Here is a 14,777-nt window from a genome sequence, read left to right as displayed (position 1 = left end):
CAATTACGAACAAACGGAAACTTTCTCACTTTTAACACAGAAAACTTAAAACATTCCCTAATTTGAAGCCAATACTTAGACCACCAGATTAGCGGTATAATATCAAGGATAGGGAACAGACTCTGTTTATTTCCACAATTCCGGCTCTAGAAAATAGTTACAGTCGTTCTAACATATTGAACGGACTAGGCCGAACTTTACCTAATAATTGAAACTACAAACAAAGTAACAAATAAAACATTTAAATAAAATAGTACTGAGATACCTAATTACTTTTACAATTTAATAGGAAACAATGAACATGGTGTATATGAAAAATTCAGTGCAATAACATCTATATACTAACCAAATAATTTTAAAATATTACAGAGTATTCTCAAATAAGTACATAAAATGTTTGAAAGGGACGCATTTAGAAACGTAAAATAAGTTTATTGATTTGAATTCTATATCAGGTCACAATATATGAGAGAGAAGACAAATTCGTACCTGCTTTTTGTTTCTAAATGCGCCCCAAAGTATGAGTACCTTTGCAATTGTGATCTTGCAAGATGAAGACACTAAGGTCGTTTAAAATGGACCAACAACATTGACTTAATGTAAATTACGTTAACTATAGGCCAATATACAGTTCACAAGGACCGGTGCGCGGCGGCATACCGTCTATTGTGACAAAATATTTAACAATTGTACCTAAATATTGTTAACTCTCGTCCTTAGGGCACAGTTCACCGTTACAAGAAGCTCTATTAGAGACGCAATGGTCTATAGGCCGAGGTAATTTTATGACAATTCTTGACATACATTTTCCTTCGTAGGATACCCGTAAACGACCTAAAAATAATCTAGCAAAAATGAAAAAAGTTTTCTCTAACAAAACAGGCAATACATTGAAATACATACCGTATTTCCTGTAGTGACACACCTTCACGAGACTGAAAAATGGTGTCATTAAGAGTTCTCCATTGGTGTACATAAACGAGACCTTATTGTAAAGACATCAGGTCCACAGAAATTCAGTTCAGTGTTTCTCTTACAACTGTAAAGAAATTCAGAAACTATATTTGGATTAGCGAATGCAATCTCGCGAGATTGGGACTCGGCCGAGATCACGGGAATTTATGACTAACGAGATCTCGCCAATTTCGAGTATTTCTAACTCAAACTGGCCATTGCGTTTCTATATCTCTTGTTGGTACGATGGACTGTAAGGGCGTATTTTATACCATTCCGCGTTTTTGGCGAATGGCAACTTCGAAGCTACCTATCTAAGCAAGTGTACAAAATATCTGTTTATGTCCTAAGCTATCGGACCGAAGCAAGCGGGCCTATCGTACATCCAACATCAAAGTAACAAAATACGGATGAGTAGGTATTGTATATTCTGACATACAACTACCTACCTATACTTAAATCGATGCTGTTTGTACTGACACTAAGCGAGCAAATAAGTCCCAAAATGTTCAATTTCCGAAGTGAAGAGCAGTAGGCCTAGCACATGATCGCCGCGAGAGCATGTCGCCGCGAGATAGATGATACGTCTTTGTCTAATTGTATTAATGACATAAGGACGAGTAGTCTATCTTGCGGCGACATACTCTCGCGGAAATCATGTGCTAGGCCTACAGAGAGTGCTAGTTATGGCACATTTATGTCTTTCGAACACAAAAGGGTCCTTATTCTTCAAATACAATACGGACGTTTTCACCAAAAATTTCATCTTAAGGATCCTAGTACTGTACGGAACTTTACATTGTTGAGATTGATATAAAGCAGCATAGTTAGCAAGTCACGACCATACTTTCACTTATTCGATATCCAGTGTTAACTAAGAAAACACACTGAATACTGACTTAAAGGTATTTGGCGGAAAATTTGTAAATATAGCGCCAAAATTCATATTTTCTACTTGGAGATCACACTTATAGTCCATTACCGATCATCTCTTATAACTTTATATGCATGCCAGAGACTCAAAGAATGATTGTGACCGATCAAAAAATTACGTTCGGTTTGAAGTACCCAATGAAGTTTGCAGCATAAAAATATGGGTATTTTGTAAATTCACGCATATAAAAGCATCTTCAACTGTCTTTGCGTATTGCAAAACTTCCCAAATCCTATAAATTATATTACGATTTACTACTTTGTCAGGCCCAATGGAATAGGTACCTAACATGATGGCTTATTGTTAGATGACGTAGCCAGGGGTGACCGTAGCGATAGCATTAATATCATTGTGTTGTTCACTTGAGGCGAAGGCCTACAGCGCTGAGAACGGATGGCTCAATAAGATGATTATGACGACGTCGCGAGGACTGGTGACCGTACGCTGGCAATGGCAGTGGCATGTCGTTCACTTGAGGCGCTGCGTGACGTTAGCGAGGGCCACGGCGAAGGCTTGCAGCGCTGAGAATGGGTAGTTCCATGGCATGATAAGATGACTACGACGATGTCGCAAGGACTGGTGACCATAGCGTTAGCAGTGGCATGTCGTTTACTTGAGGCGCTGCCTGACATCGACGAGGGCTATAGCGAAGGCCTGCAGCGCTGAGAACGGGTAGTTCCATGGCATAACAAGATGACTACGACCTCGCGAGGACTGGTGACCGTACGCTAGGATTAGCAGTGGCATGTCGTTCACTTGAGGCGCTGCGTGACGTTGGCGAGGGCCACAGCGAAGGCCTGCAGCGCTGAGAACGGGTACTGGAAGTCGAGCGTGTACGCGTTGCCGTCGATTCTCCCGAACTGCATCACCTGCGGAAAAAGATGAAACTTCAGATAGTCTATAAGATAATAGTCTTACCGTTTTACACGAATACAGTAATCACATCAATGAACCTGTTGTGACGAGCTGTAGCGACATGTCCTCACCTGTTTCCGGTGGTACTCGATCTGGCACTTCTTGACCGACTCCTGGGTGACGCGGCCACCGAAGTCCCCTGGCTGTTCTCGTTCCACGTGGGGTCCTTGTTGTGACGAGTCCTCACCTGTTTCCCGTGGTACTCGATCTGGAAGTTCTTGGCCGACTCCTGGGTGACGCGGCCACCGAAGTCCCCTGGCTGTTCTCGTTCCACGTGGGGTCCTTGTTGTGACGAGTCCTCACCTGTTTCCCGTGGTACTCGATCTGGAAGTTCTTGACCGACTCCTGGGTGACGCGGCCACCGAAGTCCCCTGGCTGTTCTCGTTCCACGTGGGGTCCTTGTTGTGACGAGCTATAGTGACGAGTCCTCACCTGTTTCCCGTGGTACTCGATCTGGAAGTTCTTGGCCGACTCCTGGGTGACGCGGCCGCCGAAGTCGAGTTGGTAGACCTGGCTGTTCTCGTTCCACATGGGCGCCTTGTTGTGCATGACCAGCTGCCTCCTGGGCCCGGGGCGTGGGGGTTCAGACGCTGCTGCCGCCGTGCCGCCGGCGCGTTTTAACTGGAAACAACGACAAGGGCATAAGCGGCATTCTATCAGACAAGGACCCTTCTGGTTCATGAATCATGAAGTTCGATCAAAATCTAGAATATTACTTTGCTAATCCGCGAAGTTCGATTAGTCCGAAGGTGTAGTGTAAGGTGATAGCGTATGGGATTTTGCTTATTCCTTTTGACTATTTATTGTCAGCAGAACGAAAAGGAACGGGCATTATGCGCTGGCAAAGGTATCTTCTTTCTGTTGATATTTAAGTGCAATCTCCTATTCCGCTTACGCATATCCTTATTGGAATAGTATTTGCCAAAGTTTCAAACTCATTTGGGTTACATGAGGAATCTTATTTATTTTAGTTTCTTCGTTTACCACCCCTCAAACTTATGTTTAGGTAACTACTCGTACTATCTATATCTTAATGCTGACCTTGTTCCTAAGCTGAGCCTTCTGGAAGCTCTCGAGGTCGCGGTAGTTGCGGCCGTTGACCTCGCTGTAGCCTGAGTTCTCGTCGTCAGAGCTCTCTGACGGCTTCTTACGCCGCCGCGACAGGAGTGGCGAATTTAGAAGTTGTCTGTTAAAGTAAGGAATAAAAATGAATAAGTATAAATATACCTTTATGTTCGTCAGTCAGTATCATTTAGTGGGCAAACCTTCACCGTTATTACTCGTAAGTAGTCAAAGTCTGTAAATAAGGACTTTTGTATAGTTTTTATAAAGATTTTTTTTTTGAAATACAGCCCCAGACAATTTACTGAATGGCCAAGTTACGCACTGGTTCCATTTCTGTATCAAAGTCCTTTTTGTTTCATATGAGTGATAAAAAAAAATAGTCGACACGGCTTGCCTATAGTAAGTGAATCGTGAGTTACTAAAACTGGCAGGGTCGCCATGTGTTGGTTTGTTTTAGAATAAGGATATAATTATTCTGTACATCACATCAAGATTAATATGAGTGTTGATTACGAGCGTAAACTCGGTAATCAGACTCTAGCCGTCATTTATTGCAGCATAAGGGTAATATTATTTTGGAAACATCAAAAAAATGTCGCCCAATTGTGCGATCTCTGAAAATTTGGCTATTAAATTAACTTAGGTACGTTATTGTTTTTTTTGGCAGACTAAGGTAAGTTTATGAGTGGTTTGTATAATTTCTAGTTGGTAGGTACCTAATAGGCGAGGCGGAGGAGTATCTGGTGCGGCGCGGCGCGGGCGCGGGCGACGCGGGGGTGGAGCGCGCGGGGCGGGGCGACGCGGGCGCCGAGCTGCTCTCTCTCTCGCGCGAGCTGCGCGAGCGGGACGCCAACAGCCGCAGCGCTAGCTGCTCCAGCGAACCTGCTCACATAACGATTATATGACAGTTTGTGAAGCTATTTCCATCACCAGAAAGAAGAAGCGGCAAATAAAAAAAAATGGCAAGAATGCTTTAAGGTCTGCCACACATGCACGTTTTGAGAGCGTAGCGTTAGCGGAACGCAATGATAGCGGTGCGCCGGACGCTGACGTTGCGCCCAGCGGACGCCGGTGGGAACTAACGAGCGCGGAATGCGAGTGGAATGCGCGCGCATTACGCTACTCTATCAACACGCTTTATGTGTGGCGGAGGCTTTATCGTCACATAGAAAAAGTTATAGTATTATCTACCTAGGCATCTTTTCTAGTGACAAATTTGTTAGACTGGCTGATATTATTTTGTGGTTAGGCTATTCCCTTTTAGACATGTATTGTTCCCGGGAATTTGGGAAAGTCGGAAAAATAACTTAATTTCAATTATTGCAATTTAGCATGGAGTGTAGACGCCAAATACTCATTTCTGACGAAGGATCGTCGAATGATTCAAAACATGTAGTAGGTACTACGAGGGGGATATTACTTTCATAGAAAGAGTTCCCATGTGGACTAGCCAATACGCAAAATTTAATAATAGGGAAATACTACTTATATTCTTGTAACTTATGAGTATAACGGTGGTTAAATGTCGATATCAATAGTGTAAAAACGTGTAGGCGTAAGGACTTAAGTGTAAAATGTAGGTACGTGAGATGTACCACAAGTCAGAACATAAATATGAAACTTATCTCAGAAAAGAACGTCGAAATCATAGAAACAAATGTTAATTTTTGGTGTTTATATATTACAAGTACGGTAATAGCCCGCTTTACGCGACCCCGCATAGCGCGGATTCGCTATAACTTATAGCCTATAAGTATTTATAACGCGATTTTAAAATTTCGATGGATTGGAAGCAAAACGCCACTCAGAAAACATTACATTGTTTTTTAAATAAAAAAATAACACTTTATTATTGTTTTTTTAAATGTAAAATGTTAAAGTTTCTTTACACAAGCGATTTGATTGTAGTTTTTAAACTCTTATTTTCGATTTGATTCTATATTTGGTACCTTATTCAAGTGGAACGCATCACTCGCGTAAAGCGGGGTATTACTCAGGGCCAGTTGCACCAACCACATTTGACAGACACATCATCGTCACTCAGAAGACTTCTATGGAACTTCTCATACAATAAAATTTAACGAACGCTTTAACGGTGCCAGACGGTTTGGTGCAACCGGCCCTTACTCTATATTTCATTTCCATCTCCATTTATGTTCAGTCTCCTATACATATACATGTATAGTACTTACTTGTATGAATGGGTTCTACTTTAACTAATAGGTATCTATAGTGAATCGTGATTTTGTGTATGATACAAAAACTTAAGCCATTTGTATGTGTTTTCTGTGGCTTAAGTTTAGATAACTGACGAAGTGGCACACAGGTACTTTATAGGTTCATTCACGAAACCTGTCGGCCTAGCCGAGGTAACTATCGTTGACGCTACGTGGCGATTGAAATGTAGTCTGGTTCTGCCACGCTACTACAGAGGAGCGGAGAACGGAAGAGAACGAAGCGTCTGTGATTGTGACGTTGTTTCACACGGATTTTATGTATGAATCATGATGGTATAAGTATTGCGTCAATTTTAATGAATCAACCTATAAGGCTGGTTTTAGGCTCCGACCGCGCGGAGCGATCCGCACTAAACTAATATGTGTTAACTTCAGGGAGCGTTTTAGAGTGGCGCGGACGACAACATCAACTTCATACAAATTCGTAGCGCGGATCGGTCCGTGCGGACGGTCCGCGTGACACTAAAACCAGCCTAAGTAAATCGTGTAATAGTGTGTTGTGAAAGGGCAGACTACCCGACCAAAGTGCTAGGCGGGGAGTCCTCAGTGAGCGAGTCTAATAGTCTCTAGGGCACATGCAGCACGTGCTCAAGAAATAAATAAGCTGTCATCTGAAAACACAGTCCTAGGACTAGGACTACACTAATTTGAGAAATAAAGAGCCGGAGGACAAGCCCCTATTTCATCAATTTCATCGTTACTGACATTAACAATTCGTATTTAAACTCAGGGTCAATAAATTACGATGTATCTTGTGAGTACGGAAAATTGAAAATAGAAAATAATAATTAAAACTAGGTATGACTAGTTTGAGTCGATGAAATAGGGTTGATAGAAATTCCCATGACGATAGCGTTTACAGCTCAAAAGAAACGCTCGTTCCGTTCTGTCGTTTGCATGTGTGCGAAAGGAAAAACGTTTCCTTAAAACCTGACGCAGGCGTTACGGGAATGACAGCCTCGCGCTACGCGGGTGGTCTACGGGGTAAGCTACCACTTTGGTCCCGGGTACGTTACCGTCGTATCTGGTGGTGGGTGGCGGCGGGAGGCGGTGGTAAGCAACTACGTCATACTAACTATAATACTTGCTGTAGTCGGAGTCGCTGTCGGTGTTGGTCACGCGCGGCTCGGGCGGCACGGGCGCGGGCGGCACGGGCGCGGGCGGCGAGCACGCCACGCACACGTACGTGGCCGCGTCCACGTCGCGCCGGTCGTACGGCGACACCAGCCGGCACGCCGTGCACACCGGGTAGTCGCGCCGCCGCGTCGCGCCGCGCTCCGGGCTCGCCGCCGCGAGCGGCTCCAGCGTGTCCAGCCGCGACTGCCGAGTCTGCTTCTTCTCCAGCGACAGCTCGCTCGAGTCGAGGCTCCTCGATTTGCCGCACTTCTTCAGAGTCGGCTTGTTGGCGTCGTGGTGGCGCTCGCGGCGGCGGCGGCGGCGGCGGCCCGAGTCGCCGACGAGCACGAGGCGGCGCGGCGGCTCGCGCAGCGCCGCCACCGACACGCGCGAGTGCAGCACGGCCGGGTCCACCATGTCGAGGTAGCCGACGCTGCAGCTGCGCGTCATCGTGTCGTACACGGGCACGCTGCCGCACACGGGGCTGATCGGCACGACGGTCGTGGTGCGCTGCACGCGCGAGCCCGCGCCGCTCGGCTCCACCGGCGTCTCCTCGTCGATGAACTTCAAGTCCTCGCCCTTCTGGAGACTCCTGAGCGTGTCCCGTCTGCCCATCGCGTCCGGGTGGACCTCGTGCTCGTAGTTCTTGTTGCAGAGGGATTTGAGTATCCTCGTGTTCATCTCGTAGGAGGCGGACTCGCCGCGCGCGCAGATGTTTTTGCGGAGTTTCGAGAGGCAGTTGTCGGTGACGTGGCTGTCGCATTTCTGTATCGTGACCTGCCGGCCGGGTTGCTGTAAGCTGAGATTGAGGCTGAACTGCTGGTCTATGTTGGACAGGTTTCCCTTCAAGGAGACGTTGTCGCCGCGGACGGCGTAGTCGGCGCGGCCGCCGCAGAAGTCGCCGCGGCCGCCGCAGGAGACGGCCTGCGGGGAGGGCCGCTCGAAGATGATGTCGGTGGGCGCGACGGCGTTCTTGGGGGACTGCAGCGTGGGCACGGAGCCCTCACAGCGCAGCGGCGAGATGGCGTGGCGGCTGGGCACGGGCGGCGTGGCCACGCGGCGCAGCGGCGCGGGCTCGGCGGTGTCGATGTACGGGAACTCGTCGTAGGACTCGGCGCGCGCGAGCGACGCGTGCGCGTTGTTGTTGTGGTTGGCGAGGTCGGGCGCGGGCTTGGCGCCGGGCACGTTGGAGTTGGCGCGGTCGGCGCGCGCGCTGCGCCGGTCGGGGAACACGTCCTCCTCGTCCTCGGAGAAGATGTTGGGGTTGAAGTTGGGGTCGGGCGCGGGCGCCTGGTCGTCGCGCAGCTCGGCGATGGTGAGCGTCATCTGGCGCGGCTGCAGGTGCAGCAGCGACGTCTTGTACGTCACCTGCCCGAGGTTGGCCGGCACGTTCTTCACGAGCCCGTGCATCTTGAACTTGGTGCCCCAGATGTTAGAGGTTACTTCTACTAATCGTACGTCCTGGGACAAATTAATAAATATGTAAGTAATTATTACGTAAATGCTTAAATATCTCTATCAAAATGTCTATGTTCACTTGTCACCTCGGGCAGCGAGTCGATGTAGGCGAGGTCGTCGGCCGCGTCGTCTCGCTCGGCGCGCAGCTTGCGCCGCGTGCGCGCGCGCCGCCGCCGCTGCATGCGCGGCGACCCGCTACAGCCTAATTAACACATACACATTTTATGTTATTTTTTTATTTATTTATTTAGAACATAAACAGTCGTAATATACATCATACATAGATATGTAGTACATAGTGTACCTACAGAAACTGAAAGTAATACAAATAGACCTGGAGGTTCATAACATACATACGAAGTTAACCTAAACAGTAGGTAGTTAAAAATCAGCGTAGTATACTATAATAAATACAACGTAATTCAAAAATAAATGCAACACATAAGTACCTATTACGGTTATTACGATTCAAGAATCATCGATAAATATAAACATCGAAAACGCTTACATAATAAGTTAATCATATTATCATAATCATCTATTTCGGAGAATATGGTACAGTTTTTGTTAGTAAAATAGGTGTTAGAACAGCATATTCTGCCGGCATGCAACGGCGTAGAAATATTTACATGAAGTTGAAGGGGAAAATAATGTAACATAAAATTAACATAATCAATTAACTACCTAACATAACATAATAATCATTCTAAAATTATTGAATAAAGTACAGCAGTAACATAATATGGCATAAAATTAACATAATCATAATCAACACAACATAATCAGTAAATAAAAACATTCCAAAATTATTGTATATAGTGCAGCGGTAATATAATACAGTATAAAATTAGCATAATCAGCAAAGTCATTCAAAAAGTTCTTGTACCGAGTAAAAACATTTTTGCAGTAGCCACTTATACCTTTTTTTTTTCAAATTGTCATATGGCTAGGGATTTGAACTCATCAGGTACATGATTAAATATTTTTATAGCCATATGGTATGCATTTGACTTTGACACTTTCAGCTTTTGCATAGGTTGAAATAGCTGAAGTGGCCTTCTGCTGGGCCTTTGCTTATTTATTACTTCACCGTGAAGTGGAAATAGAAGAGACTGCTTTTTTACAAATTTTGTTATTTCAAAAATGTATTGACAGGACAATGGGAGGATTTTTAGATTTTGGAATATTGGCTTACAATGGGCAAGATATTCACTACCACTTATAGCTCTAACACAAGCTTTTTGGGTAACAAATGCTCTTTGGATATCGGTGCTATTACCCCAAATGACTAGTCCGTATCGCAGAATTGAGGCCACATAACCATGATAGGCAGATAGTGCAGCCTCTTTTGATGCTATAGATCTAAGTCGGCGCAATGCAAAAACAAATCGGTCTAATCTGAAACATACATTTTCAACATGTGCAGACCAATTTTAAGTTAAGTTATCAATATGCAAGTTATAGCTCAATTGTGAGTTATAGTTCAATGAAATGTGACCCTTTTTAATGCAAAACTGCTACGTTGATTATTCTGCCGGCTCGCATGACAGCGCTATGAGGTCACGCAGCGCGCCGACTTTTTGTCGGCGTCGGCGGAGCGGTTTACATGACGCTTTCTAATTAGGTAACTATTTATGTATTAGTTCGCTATCGGCGGAGTCCGAGTGTTTTATGGGCGAAGTGCTGCCAAATCTGTTACATCAATGTTTATATGGGTGGAATGTCTGTTAGTGTCTATTCTTAAGTGATATATTTATTGATTTATTTCTATTTCTGTTGCTCTCACGCACACAGGCGTTGCGGATGCCCTCTGTAGTATGAACATTGTACCTTCTTCTCGGTCACTGTCGGAGGAGTCCGAGTGTTTCATCGGCGAGGCGCGGCCAGCTCCGCTGCCGGCGCTGCTAGACGAGCTGCCAGCACCGCTGCTGCTACTGCTGCTCTCACGGACGCACGCGTTGCGAATCACGCTCTCTGTGATAGATGGAATTTTGTTACTCTTGTAATAATCACACATCATTATAGACTAAACTTTATTTGATTTACGATCTCCACAGTGCAAGCTGCATTTGAACAGAATGTATTGAACCTATAAGTTCCAAGTAGGTACCTAGAGGATGCAGTCAGCCTCATCGCCATCATGTCAACACCTTATCATTTGAATGTAACTTATGAAAAAAAAAACAAAACAGCAACAATACCTTCGCCTTGAGGATCAAAGATGACAAACTCCGGCCTAATCTTACTCGTCCGCCTCCCCTTTAGCAGAGGCACCAATCCCCCCAGATGTTCAAGATACAGGGTGTAGCCGGCTTCCTCATCATCATGCCTCAACATGGTGCAGTGCAGTCGGGTGCCGCTGCCGCTGTTGGCGCCCCCTGGCGGCCGGGAGACGAAGCGACGCAGCTCGAGGGGTTCCGGCACGTTGCACTGAAATAAATAAATATTAAAGATATTCTTAGACAATTGACCGAGTCCCAAGGTAAGCTCGAAAAAGGCGTATTGCGGGTACTCAGAAAACGATATACGTAATATACAAATACATATGTATAAAAAAACACTCATAACTGAAGAACAAATATATGTGCTCATCACAAAAATAGATATCCTTACCAGGATTCGAACCTAGGAGCGAACAGCAGTAACGGTGCTACGAAAGGCCGTACATAGTGTACATACAGAAACACAACAAAAAGTGAGCTAAAGACACGAACGGCGAGGGTGCACTAAGGCCTATTGCATTAATTATTGCATTATTATAAGTTGGTCTATTCACGCCACTACTCTTCAACCGCCGAACACTCGGCTTCAAGCGCCCCCTGAGGCCTTACCACGGCCTTACACTTACCCAGTGAGTTCCACTATCTCTGTCTCACTTACCCGTATAGTATGCGCGAACAGGTTAGCCAGCGCAGGCTGCAGCCGCGGCGGGATCGGCAAGCGAGCGGCGGCTCGCGGGTCTCGCAACGCCTGCGCCGCCCGCACGCGTGCGAGAAGCTGTAGCGGCGCGACGACGCGCCACACTCGCGCCGTGCACACCGCGCCGCCGACGCCGACAAAAAGTCGGCGCGCCGCGTGGCCCCATGTCAGCGCCGTCACGCGAGCCTGCAGATAAAGTCTCCATTATTATTTTAGGAATGTACAGATAGATTCAGTATTTATTTTCTTTCTTAGGCTAGGTATTTTTATAATATGATTATAAAAGTAAAATACAAAACAATACAAAATATATAAACATTATTATTTATTTTTTTATTGTATTTTTTTTTCAATAATTATTTTTTATTAATACTGACATTTTGACCTAGGTTAGCCCTAGCTAATTATACACTAGCATTTGTTTTTATTGTATGTGACATCTATGACATTGTTTTATTTATTGATTTGATTTGTATAATTTTAAGTTGATTACAATGATTACTTACTACTTGTATTGTTTGTTATCATTTTGTAAAACATTTGGAATTGACGATATTTTAGTGAAAGCCTTTGTTTTATAATTGTGTGAAATACTGTGTCTTTTTCTTCAAGAAATAAAGATATCTATCTATCTTAAACGGAAACTTATAGTTTATAAATCTTCTTGCAGAACATCTTAATTTATATCTCAGCAACTGTAGGAGCTATTAGGATGCACTAAGAACGATTTAATACTGGTCTGACAAAGCCCATAAAAAAAGCCTACCCTTGAAATCTGGCCTTTTAGTCTTAAAACGAGATGGCGCTGTTTCGTGCCTGAAAGTGGCCAAAATCATATTTTCCCCAAATATTTTTGCGTGTTTTTATTTTTTATAGGAATAAATGACATAATTATTTCTTTATTTTAAAATCACGATATCACGTCAATACACATTAAAAAAAAAACTGTAGGCACCATCAGTGTAGTTATGATAGTATTTAATAGGTGGCGCTAAAAAATCGAGGTACGATTCTTAGTATGAAGTATGTACCTATTTCCTGTATAAATAATTTTGGTATGTAGGTACTATATGTATTTTGTAACACGCCTTTTAATTTTGTACCTAAAAATAGGCTAAATACACGCGTTAAATAGATTTGATATTACCTATCTAATATATATATCTATCGGTATATTCGATATAAGTAGTAATTATTGGTATATTCGAGTCATTCATCTCATTCTCGAAAACCGAAGAGAAAATAAAAAAAACCGGCCAAGAGCGTGTCGGGGCCACGCTCAGCGTAGGGTTCCGTAGTTTTACGTATTTTTCTCAAAAACTACTGAACCTATCAAGTTCAAAATAATTTTCCTAGAAAGTCTTTATAAAGTTTTACTTTTGTGATTTTTTTCATATTTTTTAAACATAAAATATGGTTCATATGGTGGTATGGTGCCTGTGTGGTGACGGGTTAAGAATTTCACCACCCCCTTTCTTCCCGTGGGTGTCGTAGAAGGCGACTATGGGATATGGGTTAAATTGTGGCGTAGGCAAGAGGCTGGCAACCTGTCACTGCAATGTCACAGTTTCGTTTTCTTTCAACCCCTTATTTGCCAAGAGTGGCACTGAAGCTTTAGTAGTTTCATGTGTTCTGCCTACCCCTTTATGGGATACAGGCGTGATTGTATGTATGTATGTATGTATGGTTCAAAAGTTAGAGGGGGGGGGGCACTTTTTTTTCCTTTAGGAGCGATTATTTCCGAAAATATTAATATTATCAAAAAACTATTTTAGTAAACCCTTATTCATTTTTAAATACCTATCCAACAATATATCACACGTTGGGGTTGGAATGAAAAAAAAAAACAGTCCCCACTTTACATGTAGGGGGGGTAACCTAACAAAACATTTTTTTCCACTTTTTATTTTACCACTTTGTCGGCGTGATTGATATACAATATACATATTGGTACCAAATTTCAGCTTTCTAGTGCTAACGGTCACTGAGATTATCCGCGGACGGACGGACGGACGGACGGACAGACAGACATGGCGAAACTATAAGGGTTCCTAGTTGACTACGGAACCCTAAAAAAGTTACAAAGTTAAAGCCGTACTTGTTAGCCTAGTCCAGCATTTCAACCTCACTTTACTTTCAATACTAAACTTGGCGTAAACTTGCATCCGTAACTCAAATGGCTCCTATAAAATACTTAGTGGCGGAAGCGCGAAACCAAGTTAAAGCAACATTGTTCCATGAAACACTGAGAACTTTATAGCATTTCACGTGCCCTGTGTGTGTAGCCGAATGCACAAACGCTCACGATAATATCTCTTTCGTAGCTATCTATCTCTATCGCTCTTGCGTATTGGCGCGACAGAGCTAGCTAGACTACGTTTCGCGGCGTTTCGTTTTCGTTTCGCGCCGCAGAAATGCCATTCGGCTACGGGGCCTGGTACTATAGGGAGTATCACGGCAATGTTGTACCGCCAGCGTGCAGCACTGTCACACATACTAAAGCATAGAGTAACGTATAGTGTAAATATCCTTGACAGAGGATGGGTATTATGTATAATGCCTAAGCAAATTTCAGCTATTCGGTGTGTTATTATTAGTTATTTGTTATACAAGGGAGAATAGAATCCTGAACTTGCGAGTTTTTTAACACACGAGAAGTAAAATACATTTGCACCCGAGTGTAACACAAAACTTTTCCCCTCACTATAGCGAGGAAACTACAACGCAAAAAATGCGTTTATCACTGCATCCAGTAGTTCCACAGGTGGTAAATCTTCTTTATTTATTACTAGATTCACCAACTTTTATCAATTTTAAAGCAGTTAATTTGACTTTATTCAAGGTCAAATTACTTTACCCACTAGTGGATAAAATGCGTTTTTACCCGCTGGTATTAAAGGACAAAACACGTGTTTCCAAGCTAGTGAGGGGAAAATGTTATTATCACTTTGCCCAACAGAGGATGGGCATTATGTATAAAGCCCGGGCAAAATTCAGCTATTCGGTATGTTATTCTTATTAATTATTATCACTTTGCCCAACAGAGGATGGGCATAACGCCCGGGCAATTTAATAGGCTAGTTTCCTATAATTAATATAAAATATTTTATGCAGTGCACAAAATAAAGCACCACCAAATTAGAAGAAAAATATGGACAGTGGTTATGTTTAAACATAAT

At 43.7% G+C, this 14,777-nt stretch overlaps 1 protein-coding gene across 1 annotated transcript in view; it reads right to left on the bottom strand.

The window, feature by feature from the left end:
* Positions 1 to 1,580: 1,580 nt before the first annotated feature.
* LOC125224604 (tubby-related protein 4) overlaps positions 1,581 to 14,777 on the bottom strand; it is a 91,756-nt gene continuing 78,559 nt past the window's right edge. Inside the window, exons 8-16 of the mRNA XM_048128021.1 lie at positions 11,560 to 11,784; positions 10,881 to 11,109; positions 10,441 to 10,653; positions 8,766 to 8,881; positions 7,182 to 8,682; positions 4,585 to 4,750; positions 3,845 to 3,989; positions 3,236 to 3,424; positions 1,581 to 2,757 (exon numbers count right to left, since the gene is read on the bottom strand). Coding sequence (XP_047983978.1) covers positions 2,641 to 2,757; positions 3,236 to 3,424; positions 3,845 to 3,989; positions 4,585 to 4,750; positions 7,182 to 8,682; positions 8,766 to 8,881; positions 10,441 to 10,653; positions 10,881 to 11,109; positions 11,560 to 11,784 — 2,901 coding nt within the window. The 3' untranslated portion in view covers positions 1,581 to 2,640. The remainder of the gene's footprint in view (positions 2,758 to 3,235; positions 3,425 to 3,844; positions 3,990 to 4,584; positions 4,751 to 7,181; positions 8,683 to 8,765; positions 8,882 to 10,440; positions 10,654 to 10,880; positions 11,110 to 11,559; positions 11,785 to 14,777) is intronic.

This window comes from Leguminivora glycinivorella, chromosome 3 (assembly GCF_023078275.1).
Source record: "Leguminivora glycinivorella isolate SPB_JAAS2020 chromosome 3, LegGlyc_1.1, whole genome shotgun sequence".
NCBI lineage: Eukaryota > Metazoa > Arthropoda > Insecta > Lepidoptera > Tortricidae > Leguminivora > Leguminivora glycinivorella.
The sequence above is the reverse complement of the archived record's forward strand: the minus strand, read 5'-3'. Positions and strand labels throughout refer to the sequence as shown.